Source organism: Bufo bufo, chromosome 9 (assembly GCF_905171765.1).
Source record: "Bufo bufo chromosome 9, aBufBuf1.1, whole genome shotgun sequence".
Classification (NCBI taxonomy): Eukaryota; Metazoa; Chordata; class Amphibia; order Anura; family Bufonidae; genus Bufo; species Bufo bufo.
The window spans coordinates 156,713,194-156,727,775 of NC_053397.1; the positions used below are offsets into that span (position 1 = coordinate 156,713,194).

General features: G+C 42.3%; 1 protein-coding gene across 1 annotated transcript in view; it reads right to left on the reverse strand.

Moving 5' to 3' along the window:
* LOC120979356 (extracellular serine/threonine protein kinase FAM20C-like) overlaps positions 1-13,045 on the reverse strand; it is a 120,260-nt gene extending 107,215 nt beyond the window's left edge. Inside the window, exons 1-2 of the mRNA XM_040408066.1 lie at positions 12,458-13,045; positions 2,238-2,410 (exon numbers count right to left, since the gene is read on the reverse strand). Of these exons, the coding sequence (XP_040264000.1) occupies positions 2,238-2,410; positions 12,458-12,900 (616 nt within the window). The 5' untranslated portion in view covers positions 12,901-13,045. The remainder of the gene's footprint in view (positions 1-2,237; positions 2,411-12,457) is intronic.
* Between the last annotated feature and the right edge of the window lie 1,537 nt (positions 13,046-14,582).

Below are 14,582 nucleotides of genomic sequence, written 5' to 3' on the forward strand. Positions count from 1 at the left end.
CAGTGGCTGTTTCCTCTCACTCCAATGACAACACATACAGTGGATATAAAAAGTCTACACACCCCTGTTAAAATGTCAGGTTTCTGTGATGTAAAAAAATGAGACAAATATAAATAATTTCAGAACTTTTTCCACCTTTAATGTGACCTATAAACTGTACCACCAATTTAAAAACAAACTGAAATCTTTTAGGTGGAGGGAAAAAACTAAAAAAACTAAAATAATGTGGTTGCATAAGTGTGCACACCCTTTTATAACTGGGGATGTAGCTGTGTTCAGAATTAAGCAATCACATTCAAAATCATGTTAAATAGGAGACAGCATACACCTGCCATCATTTAAAGTGCCTCTGATTAACCCCAAATAAAGTTCAGCTGCTCTAGTTGGTCTTTCCTGAAATTTTCTTAGTCGCATCCCACAGCAAAAGCCATGGTCCACAGAGAGCTTCCAAAGCATCAGAGGGATCTCATTGTTAAAAGGTATCAGTCAGGAGAAGGGTACAAAAGAATTTCCAAGGGATTAGATATACCATGGAACACAGTGAAGACAGTCATCATCAAGTCGAGAAAATATGGCACAACAGTGACATTACCAAGAACTGGACGTCCCTCCATAATTGATGAAAAGACGAGAAGAAAACTGGTCTGGGAGTCTACCAAGAGGCCTACAGCAACATTAAAGGAGCTACAGGAATATCTGGCAAGTACTGGCTGTCTGGTACATGTGACAACAATCTCCCGTATTCTTCATATGTCTGGGCTATGGGGTAGAGTGGCACGACAAAAGCCTTTTCTTACGAAGAAAAACATCCAAGTCAGGCTACATTTTGCAAAAACACATCTGAAGTCTCCCAAAAGCATGTGGGAAAAGGTGTTATGGTCTGATGAAACCAAGCTTGAACTTTTTGGCCATAATTCCAAAAGATATGTTTGGCGCAAAAACAACACTGCACATCACCAAAAGAGCACCATACCCAGAGTGAAGCATGGTGGTGGCAGCATCATGCTTTGGGGCTGTTTTTCTTCAGCTGGAACTGGGACCTTAGTTAAGCTAGAGGGAATTATGAACAGTTCCAAATACCAGTCAATATTGGCACAAAACCTTCAGGCTTCTGCTATAAAGCTGAACATGAAGAGGAACTTCATTTTTCAGCATGACAATGACCCAAAGCATACATCCAAATCAACAAAGGAATGGCTTCACCAGAAGAAGATTAATGTTTTGGAATGGCCAGCCAGAGCCCAGACCTGAATTCAATTGAAAATCTGTGAGGAGATCTGAAGAGGAGGACACAGGAAATGCCCTCGCAATCTGACAGATTTGGAGTGTTTTTTCAAAGAAGAGTGGGCAAATCTTGCCAAGTCAAAATGTGCCATGCTGATGGACTCATACCCAAAAAGACTGAGTGCTGTAATTAAATCAAAAGGTGCTTCAACAAAGTATTATTTTAAGGATGTGCACACTTATGCAACCATATTATTTTATTTTTATATTTTTTCTTCCCTCTACCTAAAAGATTTCAGTTTGTTTTTTAATTGAGTTGTACAGTTTATAGCTCACATTAAAGGTGGAAAAAGTTCTGAAATGATTTATCTTTGTCTCATTTTTTTACATCACAGAAACCTGACATTTCAACAGGGGTGTGTAGACTTTTTATATCCACTGTACGTGCTCGGCCAAACTAAATGTGTACGTGCATGGTGGAGTCGGCCGAAAGTTGGGAAACATAGCTGTTGGACGAACTTATTGTTCATCTGACAGCTATTAACTGTGCATAGCCACTTATAAAGGCTACACACAACTTAGCACCAATTTTTTTTTTATTGCTCCAATGCACAGTATGTTTGGCTTTGCTCACAGCTGCCCATCTGAGATTTTGGTATTGATGGCCTATCCTTAATATAGACCCCCGCATCAGCCCCTGTACCACCAAAATAAATTCAGACCCACATACTCTAAACAGATAAGACCCCATAAATGCAGAGCTCAGATCAGACCCCAAACACTTACTGTACATAGCAGCTCACTCTCTCTTCCTCTGTTGAGCTTTGCAGTTCTGTGGTTTGAGGACCAGCACAGATCTGGTCATGTGACCTTATAAGGCAGGTCCTTCAACAGTAACAACACCAGCAGAGTAGAGATGGTGCATAGGTGTGCTCTTTTCCTGTTTCTGCAACTGTGCTGACTCTCCCCCCACCCCCAGTTTCACATGTAAGTGAGGAAAAAAAATTTGTTACCAGAATTAAGAATATGCTGAGTAGACATTTCTTTGAGCAGGATGGAAACCAGAGGGTCTTGTCTTGGGTATAACTCATAGCGGTTGATGCCTATGTGAAATTTCAACCAGGTTGGATAAGTGTCAGCAGCTGTTTCTCCTGTGGGAAGCACAAACTCCATTCCAGCACTAATCCTAAAAATAATCACACACTCTGTTACAATTTATCAGTAAACTTTTATGCAGACATTTTCAAATTTAGTACCAAATTTAGAGCAAAATTCTGTATAAAATAATAGACGTGATTCGACAATTCCGCAACACTATAATAACATTAATAATATGGGAAAAGAAAGAGAAAAATCAGTTGCTCACTTTTAACTAATATATGAAAAAAGGGGGTACTCAAACTGACCGACTTGCCCAATGTCAGATAAAAAATTTAATACAATTAAATATAATGCACTGATGGCACTCTCTCCCACCGGCAATAATTAGCAAGAATTCATTAGTAGTATTATCTAATATAAAGCTGAGTGTATTTGTGTGTGTATGTCCGCTAAAGGAATCTGAACCGTCGCATTTACAATCATGAAATTTGGCACACAGGTACATCAGCTCTCTAGGACGTACTGCTCCTGAGATATTCCCCCAAAAAATGCATTAGCCAATAGAAGCCTGCAGGTCTTTCTCTTCATATCCCAACTGCCATACACATGGTCACATGTCCCTTATCAGCCAATAGCAGCTCGCAGGCCCTTAGTCTCCACATACACACAGTTTTACACCAGGTTTCCATAACAACCCAGCCATTTTTCTTCACCGCTGTAGGTCAGCTTTAGAGATGCAGGGGCTGTGGATGACACTGTTAAGGGAGCGGAGTGCTGTGGAGGTCACAGTTAAGTGGGCAGGTAGGGTGGCCATTCAGGTCACCCTCAAAAGAAGGACTTAAAAACGTGGCAGGAAAAGAGGCGGGATTCTGTGGAGGTCACTGTAAAAGGGGCGGGCTGCTATGGAGGTCAGTGTTAAGGGGCGGGGTGCTGTAGAGGTCACTGTTAAGGGGGCAGTGTGTTGTGGAGGTCACATTTTAAGGGAACGGAGCTCTGTGGAGGTCACTGTTAAGGGGACAGGTTATTGTGGAAATCACCGAGATGGGGTACTGTGGAGGTCACTAATAAAGGGGCGGCAGCTGTGGAGGTCACTGTTAAAGGGGAGGGTGCTGTGGATGTTACTGTTAAGGGGGCAGGCCGCTGCTGGAGGTCACTGTTAAAGGGGCGGGCACTGTAAAGGTCACTGTTAAGGGAGGAGGGGACTGTGAGGTTACTTTTAAGGCAGCAGGGTACAGTGGAGGTCATTGTTAAGTAAGCGGGGTACTGTGGCAGTCGCTGTGGAGATCTCTGTTAAGGGGGCCGGGAATGGTAGAGTTCAGTTAAGGATCTGTAACCTATGGTCAGTGTTAAAGGGCGGGTGCTGTAGAAGGTCACTGTTAAGGGGGTGGTCCCCTGTGAAGGTCACTGTCAAGCGGGTGGGGTGCTGTGAAACTCACTGTTAAAGGGGAAGGCTGCTGTGAAGGTCAACGTTAAGGGGGTGGGCTGCTGTGGAGGTCCCATTTTAAGGAGATGGGGCACTGTGGGGGGTCAGTGTTAAGGGGTTGGGGGCTGTGGAGGTCACTGTTAATGGGGGGAGGTACTGTAGATGTGTCAATATCTTTTAACGACACACACAAACATGAAATAGATTAAATATACCCGTGCAAATCGGGGTCCTTCTGCTAGTTTCTAATAAATTTATAAATAAAATAAATAAAAATAATACTCAATTGATATTTAATTCTGTTCATAGAATGTATTTTTTGGCCCATAAGATGCACCTTTGTTTACAAGAAAACTAAGAAAGGGTTACTTTGTATAAATTACTTAAATTTGTCTATTTACCAAAGCTCATACCTCACATAATACCAATGATTGTTGTACAACTAACAGATGAACAATCTTACCACCTACCCATTCCTAACCACCTTACGTATACGGTATATAGGTCGACTTTAAATATGATGCCCGCTCACGCATGCAGCAGGTGCCATAGCCACCGGGTGCCTGCTGTTTTAAACACTGATTGCAGACTTTTAACCCTTCAGATGCCATGGTGAAATGTGACCACGACATCTGAAGGAGCAAAAATCTAGAAGCACGCGTATGTATTGGCTCCTATGGGTGGAAATAAGGGGACCTGGAGTGTGTGCGGCAGCCCCTGTCCTCCGGTATGACATGAGGCTGCTGGACATTTGATCCTATGGAGCCCCTGCCTGTGGCAGCGCTCCATAGGAACATAGGAGCACATTTATTAAGACTAGCATTTTAGACACCGGTCTTAATAAAACCCTAATCTGGCAGTGGATTGGCCGGAGTTATGAAGAGCCGCCGGCTCTCCATAACTTCTGCGCATCCAGTGCCAGTTCTAAATGTAAGACAGCTTCCTTTCTGTCTTACACTTAGACCTTTATCTATGCCTGAAACAGGAGTAGAAGGTGGTAAATGAGACGGGCCTCTTGGCCCGTCCCCTTCCCCGCACACGGCACGCCCACAATTTTAGACCTGGCGAGAACATGGTGAAGTTGCTGATTGCGGCGCAAATAGCTGTTCGGCCACAATCTGCACCTGAAATACGCCTAATTTAGGTATATTTCAGAATAATAAATGACCCCCATAATATAATTCACATAAACTCTAATGCCAATGCATTGGAGTCAATGAGAAAAAGCTATCTAAAGATTGCTTGCTATAGTTCCCTAGGGGAACTATAAAAAAAAGTTTACATTTTTTTTTTAAATATAAAAAAATATATAAACATTGAAATCATCCCTCTTTCCTCAAAATTAAAATAAAAGTACATGAACAACTGAAAAAAATAAACATCATGGGTATAGCTTCATGCAAAAATGCCTGTACTATTAAAATATCCCCTACGACAAACGGCGAAACGGAAAAAGAAGTCAAGATGGTTGATTTGCAGTTTTTTGGTCGCTTCAATTCCCACAAAAAATTTAATAAAAAGTAATCAGAAAGTCATGCACACCCAAAATGGTATCAATCAAAAGTACAGATTGCACCACAAAAAATGAGCCGTGACACAGCTCTGTACACAATAAAAGTCCCAGCACTATGCATGTACGGCACTCTGATCAGGCAGGTGTAGGAGCTGCACCAGCTTGATCAGCAGCAGACGCTTGGCTGTATATTCCAGAATCAATAAATACACTGATGTATTAATCCCTTGTATAATGCGATCAACGTTGACCGTGGCATGCAGGGGCGTATTGGCCATAGACCCCCCAGCAAACAGCACCCACCAAAACACCCACACCCACCATTAGGCCGCCATTTAACCAATGTATTAGCATCCGCCCATCACTTTCAATTGGATATATACTGACCCAGTAAATCTTATAATGCTTTTTTCAAATACAACCATACAGCACTCATACCTCAAACACACAATTAAATATCACTTCATCATTTACCACAGCTGTGCCGACTGCCATACCCTTGAAAAGGGATTTCAACAGGAGTGCCCCCCATTAAGCCTACGGTGACAAGGATACAGGTACCAACAATACACCCTCTTACTAAGTTACCTGTACACAGTATTTCTTGGATAATGATATTAACCGTCCTTTTACCCAAGGGGGGACAGCACCCTCCGTTAAAACTGTACATGCACTTATTTATTCATCTATTTATTTTTATTATTATTATATTTTATGCATTTATTCTGTTAGTTCCTGTCTCATCCAGACCAAATAATTATATCTTCTAATTATGTATATTAATCCGCTATTAGGTATATATACATATACCAGCTCACATTTGTGAAATCTGTCATAACAAACGCTCCTCCAAAAGATAACATTTTTTATTTGTTATACATACAGATCTTCTACATTTTACATTATTATATATATTTTATATATATATATATATATAGAAATGGACAGCACATCCAGTAGAAAAAATCAAATCAAAATTTATTCAGCCACAGTGGCACAAAGAGGCGACGTTTTGGCTCAAAACCCAGAGCCTTTCTCAAGCCTTGAGAAAGGCTCTGGGTTTTGAGCCGAAACGTCGCCTCTTTGTGCCACTGTGGCTGAATAAATTTTGATTTGATTTTTTCTACTGGATGTGCTGTCCATTTCTATCTACATTCTTGGGTAAGCAGTGACAACCCTGGACATAGCACCCATTATATTGTTGTGCATTGGTGCCGCCACATTTTTCCTTGTTATATATATATATATATATTTTTAACCTAAACCTTTTATCCACCAATCCGTTTATTTGTATATACACTATATTATCGACCTTTGTGTTTTTTAGACTTGATATAGGGGTCCTGCATACCCCATAACGTGTCGTCTTTAACAAATAAAAAATACTTTTTATCCTCAATTGGGTTGTGAACTGCGCCTTGTGTCCATCCGCTCACCGCACGAACCCAGTGCAGACGAGCTCCCCTTCATATATTACAATACGCACCAAAGTGGCGGCTTGGCTCCTGCCCATGGTCAACTTGGACGAAATTCGGCTGCACCAACCCAGATTACCCCTACTCTTTTATCTCTACCAGAGCTGCACTACACACAGTGCAACTAAACCAAGGTGAGTAACAATCACTCACCCTGGTTAGGAGTAAGTAACAATACATCTTGTTCACCACTACCTATGAGCGCCTTCTCCCTTTTCTTTTTGGCCATTTAATCACTCAAATGCACTGACAGCCTCTCCTCCAATGAGCCAGCTCTGCTAGAAGGAACGGGTGGACACAAGGCGCAATTCACAACCCAGTTGAGGATACGAAGTATTTTTTATTTTTTGATTAGCACCACTGGCTACACGTGCAGAAGCGCTACCACTGGAGGACACTCACCGGCCGCATCACCAAGCAGTGTGGACCGCCATACACCCCCCAAATAAGGGATCTCCAACAAAAGTGACCTCCAATTAGCCTACGGTGACAAGGATACAGACTTGATAAAGGGGTCTGCGTACCCCGAAACGCGTCGTCTTTGCTAATCAAAAAATAAAAAATACTTCGTATCCTCAACTGGGTTGTGAATTGCGCCTTGTGTCCACCCGCTCACTGCATGAACCCAGTGCAGACGAGCCCCCTCCCCATACACCACAATTCGCACCAAAGTGGCGGCTTGGCTCCCGCCCATGGTCAACTTGGACGTTAATCGGCTGCACCAACCCACATCACCCCACGATTTTACCTCCACCAGAACTGTACTACCAAAAGTACAACCTAACCAAGGTGAGTAGCAACCACTCACCCTGGCTAGGAACAAATAACAACATATCTTGTCAACCACCACCTATGAGCGCCTTCTCCCCTTTTCTCTTTGGCCATTTAATCACTGCTAGAAGGAAGGAAGGGCTGCTGCTGTGTGGAGACCAAGCCCTGCTACTGAGAGGGGGATGAACCTGCTACTGAGAGTGGGAGGAGCCTGAGCCTGCTACTGAGAGGGGGAGGAGCCTGAGCCTGCTACTGAGAGGGGGAGGAGCCTGACTGAGGACACAAGAACCAGCAATACAGAGCAATGTGAGAGTGCATGCATGTATGACAGTCTGTGTATGTGAGAGGCCCTGCATGTATGACAGTGTGTGTATGTGAGAGTGCCTGCATGTATGACAGTGTGTATGTGAGAGTGCATGCATGTATGACAATGTGTGTATGTGAGAGGCCCTGCATGTATGACAGTGTGTGTATGTGAGAGTGCCTGCATGTATGACAGTGTGTATGTGAGAGTGCATGCATGTATGACAATGTGTGTATGTGAGAGGCCCTGCATGTATGACAGTGTGTGTATGTGAGAGTGCCTGCATGTATGACAGTGTGTATGTGAGAGTGCATGCATGTATGACAATGTGTGTATGTGAGAGGCCCTGCATGTATGACAGTGTGTGTATGTGAGAGTGCATGCATGCATGTGACAGTTTGTGTATGTGAGAGTGCCTGCATGTATGACAGTGTGTGTATGTGAGAGTGTCTGCATGTATGACAGTGTGTGTATGTGAGAGTGCCTGCATGTATGACAGTCTGTGTATGTGGGAGTGCAGATAGTCTGTGTATGTGAGAGGCCCTGCATGTATGACAGTGTGGGTATGTGAGAGTGCATGCATGTATGTATGACAGTTTGTGTATGTGAGAGTGCCTGCATGTATGACAGTCTGTGTATGTGAGAGTGCCTGTGAGGATGTGTGAAAAAGAACCATTCATTTCAATGGGGCTACAAATGATGCAGACAGCACACTGCGTGTTGTCCGCATCCGTACTTCTGTTCCTCTGCCCTACAAATAATATAGAACATGTCCTATTCTTGTCCGCAATTGCGGACAAGAATCGGCATTTACTATCATAGGACGCACGCGGGCAGTCTCTGTGTTTTGTGGATCCACAATTTGCGAACTGCAAATCACATATGGCCGTCTAAATGGTCCCTTAGGCTAGCACCACAAGGTGGCTGTGGCTGCAACACACATTGTGCAGCCAAAGTCTGAAGCAACACTACTCTACAGTGCAACTAGTAAAGTAAATGGGGCCGTGACCCGACAGTCACAAAAAATCCAACCTGCTGAATTTCTTGCGACTTTCTGATTGTGATTGTAAGAAACTTGAAGGTCACAATGCTACCCCGTTCATTTTAACTCAATATATTGCAGCATTGTGCCGCTGTGATCCTTGGTTGCACGACACATTGTTGGCCAAAAGCACTGTGCAGCCTTATATGCTCCTTGGTCTTCCAGGATTATGCACGTATTGTATATGTTTATGTCTGTATGTGTGGTTTGCGGAGGGCGGGGTGGCCCCAGGCACATTCTTTGTACAGGGGCCCTCTGCTGTCTGTGTCCCCCCTGTTTGTTGGCAGTATTTTGTGATGGACTGTGGTATTTAGCTCTTTTGGGGTGGTATAATGTGCCAAAATATGGCATTGGTGGCCTTGCCTTTCATCAATTTGGACCCGACTACAAAATGGGGCCACTTTTAGTATTTTTACCAGGGCCACTTTAAGTTCCCAGTCCGTCCCTGGTGGCATGCATATGGGCACTCACCCCATTGGGTCGCCATGGTGACAGGGACCCAATTACTTACACATTCATTGGGGCTTGCCTTCTACGGAAGTCTATGAGATGCAGCCCCCAGGCTAGGTCTCATAGGCAAGATTTCCGGGCATTTACTGACAGTCAATGCATTACAATACAGGATGTATTGTAATGCATTGTAGGGGATATCAGACCCCCAAAAGTTGAAGTCCAGTGGAACAAAAGCGTTTAAAAAGTCCTATGTACTCCAAAATGGTACCAATCAAACTGTCACCTCATCCCGCTAAAAAAATAAGCCTCTACATAAGACAATCACCTGAAAAATAAAAAATTGTGGCTTTCAGAAAATGGCAACACAAAAACAAGGTTTTTTCATTTCAAAAATGGTTTTACTGTTAAAAACAGACATATTAGGTATCGCTGCGACCGTCACAACATGCTATATAAAAATATCTCATGATCTACTCCCTCAGGTGAATGCCGTAAAAATAAATAAATAAAAACTTTTCCAAAACAGCCCTTTTTTGTCACCTTGCTCCAAAAAGTGTAATATTGAACGACCAAAAACTTATATGTACCTAAAAATGGTACCAATAAAAATGTCAACTGTTCCTGCAAAAAACAAGCCCCTACACAAGGCGATCCGCAGAAAAATGAAAAAAAAATATTGGCTTTCATAAAATGGAGACACAAAAACATGCAAGCAGCCTTTCGGTGTTCGCCTTCAAAGCGGAATGGAGGCGGAACGGAGCCAAACTGAGCCTAACTGATGCATTCTGAGCGGATCCTTATCCATTCAGAATGCATTAAGGGCAAAACTGATTTTTTACCGCTTGTGAGAGACTGTTTTTTACCGCTTGTGAGAGCCCTGAACGGATCTCACAAACGGAAACCAAAACGCCAGTATGAAAGTAGCCATATTTGTAATAGAGCTTTCAGTCCATATTCCATTTCACAGTAAACTACTACCCATTGAGCAATCCACCCCATAGTTTGAAATACCTGGAAAAACAAATACAGTGCTATTGAACTATAACTGGAGACAGAGCGGACACTGAAGCGCAGAGCCTAATAGAAGCTAACTTGTTGCCGACAGCACAGATTTCGCCTCTGCAGTCATTACGTGAATATAACAGAGACCGGAGGAAGGCACACTGTTCTATCATACAGACACGTGCGTGGGGAACGCTGAAATTAGCACGCCACAGACATCAGTGACCACCAGTGAAGCACAGATCAGAGGGGGTGGTATCCGTCATCGCTATTTTAGTGATAATACAACCGGATCCGCTCATAATGGATGCACACGGTTGTATTATCATGACCCATGACAGATCCAGCAAAAACACAGATGTGAAAGTAGCCTAAGCAGTTAGCAAATGATATACTTTTTTTTTACACATTTGTAACTAGATCATAAACAAGTTACAATAAAACACCAATCCAATGTGTCCTCTGACAAATAGAGCATTTTTTGGGAATACAAAATTGATGACGTATCCTCAGAATGGTTATCAATATCAGATTAGTGGGTGTCCAACTCTCAGAACCTCCACTGATTAGCTGTTTGAAAGGGCTGCAGCACTCAGAGGAGCCTCTTCACAGCATACCAAGCATGGTGCCATACATTGTATAGTGGCTGTGCATGGTATGGCAGGCCTATTCACTTGTACGCCGATGACGTCTTCTCTTTCGGTGACGTCATCAGCGCAGGCGCACTGAGGGAGTGCTGAGGAGGCGAGCCTCCTTATCTCAGAGCGCCTGCGCCGAATCAACACAGGCGCGCGATTTTTGAAATGCTGACAGGGCTGGCCGGAGGAGGAGATCGCGGCTGGCCCTGTCAATCAACAGAAGGAGGGGGCGGTTTTCTGCGGCTGCTACCAGCAAGTAGACGCCCTACTTGCTGGTAGAAAGGTAATTAACATATCATAAAAGTACGTTTTTTGCTAAATCTACTGAACGAAAATGATTAATAACATAATGTATGGCAATATGGCAGGATAGGGATTATAAGTACACAAAAAAAAAAAATCTGTTTAGTGGGATGACGGAAGCCCTTTAACAACATTCTTACAATGTAATTCATCTGCTTTAAATTCATCTACTTTGAATATGGAAATGTGCCCGACAGAATTAGGGTGGGTTCACACTAGCGTTAGGTATTCCGTTAGGACTTTCCGTTATAACATGGTTATAACGGAAAATAACGGAATCCATAGGATGGAATGCAAAATGGAAGCCTTTAAGAGGCATTCCGTTTTGCTCCGTCCTAATAGAAGTCTATGGGAAAACATAACAGAACCATTTGGGTCCCGTTATGCAAGACGGAAAACAAAGTCCTGTCGACAGGACTTTGTTTTCCGTCTTGCATAACGGGACCCAGACGGATCCGTTATGCTTTCCTATAGACTTCTATTAGGACGGAGAGCAAATGGAATGCCTTTTAAAGGCTTCCGTTTTGCATTCCATCATAATGCAAGTCTATAGACAGCAAAACGGATCCGTCCTTCCGTCTTATGGATTCCGTTATTTTCCATGTTATAACAGAAAGCCATAACGGACTCCATAAGGCTAGTGTGAACCCACCCTAACATTTGTCTTGCGTATTATGTTTCTCATAAAGCTACTGTTTATCACCAAGTGACTATAAAAGTTCATACACTGCTAATAAATGATATTCTCTATGTATTTTGTCATAGAATGCGTAACACTGATGGCCTACCCATGCTGTATCTGTAACTCGTCTCATTTTACTGAACAGAATGAGCTTCAGTACCAGGTAGAATGAGCTGCTGTACCCCTTTAATTGTTCTAAATGGCAGGTATACCAGGGATTGGATCCCTGTCTATCCAAGTAGGTGTCCACTTTTAAAAATCTTCATTTTCTTTAAGACTCTGTAGGTGAACCTGCTGCAAGTGTTTAATTCCCTTTAATCTTCACTACAAGAAATGAAACGTAACCCAGTTAACAATGGAATCAATAGGCTGTCAGTATAATACATGGACCTCTAGAACTAGATACTCTTTGTTGGCTGATCAAAATTGATAAGAGGCCTGAAATGGGGACCCAACCCTATTACCTCAGAGTTCCTTGGTAGGGGATTTTACACTGGGTTTTCTGAATCCGACAAATGTTACTCACCATTCGTTACTCCCACTGCCTTTCAGCGTAAATCGTTCCTCAGCATTAACTCTAAAAAGCTTGTCCTCTTCCTTGATTATTGGCATTAGGGAATTATAGAGAGGATGTTGAAAAAGAGATGCTAGTTTTGATCCTTGATATCTTTTCCATGGCTCCTTCACAGTTTTCGGACTTGCTTCTGAAACTTTCACCATCTGACTTCCATCCACCGAGGACCCATTACTGCCACTAAAGTCTTGCAAGGCTCTTACAAGTGGTGATTTCCTTACCATGTGTATCTTGGCTCTAGGGTGGTTTTGAGGTGGACAAGAGCATGAAACTGTAGTTGAAATAGAAAAAAGATCCAGAGCAAAATGCATCATAAAAGTAAGGAAGAGAAGTGCCAGAAGTGTCAACTTAAACCTCCTTTGAATTAAAAATTGTAGATGTCGGATCATTTTCATTTCAATCAAAACCTGGATAATTAATCTTTACAGTTTTGAGAGAAAAAAAAAATCATTAACAAATCTGAAACTTTAGACCACTTTTATCCGGTCATAATTCTCCATTCAAAAACTGCAACTTGTGATGATTCCTGATCTGGACAGAAAGAAGAATACTAGTCATTGGCACGTTATTTGAGCTCTATGTCACTAGAAATAGACCAGACTCAGAGAGAGCAACGGTCAGTCAATAAATGTAGCCCCAGCCAATATTTTACTTGCAAGAATTTTGGCAGTACCTGCTGGAAACTAAAATGCCAAGAGCACCGATTAACTCATGGACAGTTATACAAGTAGATCATCATCATTTTGGGCATGAACAACTTAACACAATAAAATTTGCGAGCAGTATAGTCTGTCATGTACATCTGTATTATTCAAATTTGAAATTGTGAAATATATTTTCGCTGGCTGAGTACAAAACATACTACGAATAAGTAACTTATAGCAAATTTTTGGTTACTTACGGTAAATTTTACAAATGGAATATAAAGGTACAATAATTAACAGTGTAGAGTGTAGAATGCCCTAAGTAAACTGTACATACAGGCTGTGTAAAGAAATTGGTAAGAAAAGAACTTTGTACAGGCTTATGAAAAATATCATTAATATATTAAAAGCTAACTCTTTCCTTTGTTTATGTAGCATCAACATAGTCCACAGCCAGGCTCGGACTGGCCCACAGCGCTGTACTCAGTTTGCCATCACTAACATCAGTCCCTGTCCCCAATGGGGTTGGGGCCTGCGTCAACTTTTGTCCTGGGGCACCTTCTTGAGGTCACTCATCACTGGATGACGAGGAGGAGGAAAAGGACAAGAGTAATGAGGGATCTTCTTCTCTCTCGCTGGCGATATCTGTATCAGACAATGAGGGCTGATGCCTCCTCAACTGAATACAGTCTTTGGGATGATTGGGAATTTATTATTTTTATGGGGGGTGTAATGCGTGTATTCATTTTATTTATTCCCAGGAGTGTGTATGTAGTGGTTTTACAAGTAAAGAGGCTGTAATAAATTAGAAATAAAATTTAGGAGAAAGAAAAAAGTTAAAGAAAAAAATTCAAATAAAAATTTAGTAAAACTGTAGTATAAAAATCTATTAGTTCACATGACTATCAGTTCACATGACACTTAAAAAATCAGCGCAGAATCCATGTGTGTTTTTATATGTAGTTTTTTATGTGTTTTTGATGCATTTATTTTACAAAATTTTTTAACCAATGTATTCAATACAAAGCTGAATTTTCAGCTTGAGGTTTTTGAAGTAGATCTGCCCCAAAAATGTGCGGAAAACACAAAAAACACCTGGACTTACATGGAGCAGTTTTTTTTTGCTTCCTATTCATTTCAATGAGAGAGTCTGCCCCAAGATAGGACATGCTGCTTCTTTTTTGCACGTGTAAAATAAAAATAAAAAATAAAAAGGAAGGGCCGCTTGCCATTGAATTAACCACCTCCGGACCGCTGTACGCAGATTTGCGTTCCGGAGGTGGCAGCGCTGCGCACAATCACGCATATACGCGTCATCTCGCGAGACGCGAGATTTCGCTCCAAGCCGGCCCGCGCATGCGCATCGCGGGCCGGCAAAATTCAAAAAAGAAGTTCGTCACCAGCCTGCCAGCCACGATCATTGGCTGGCAGGA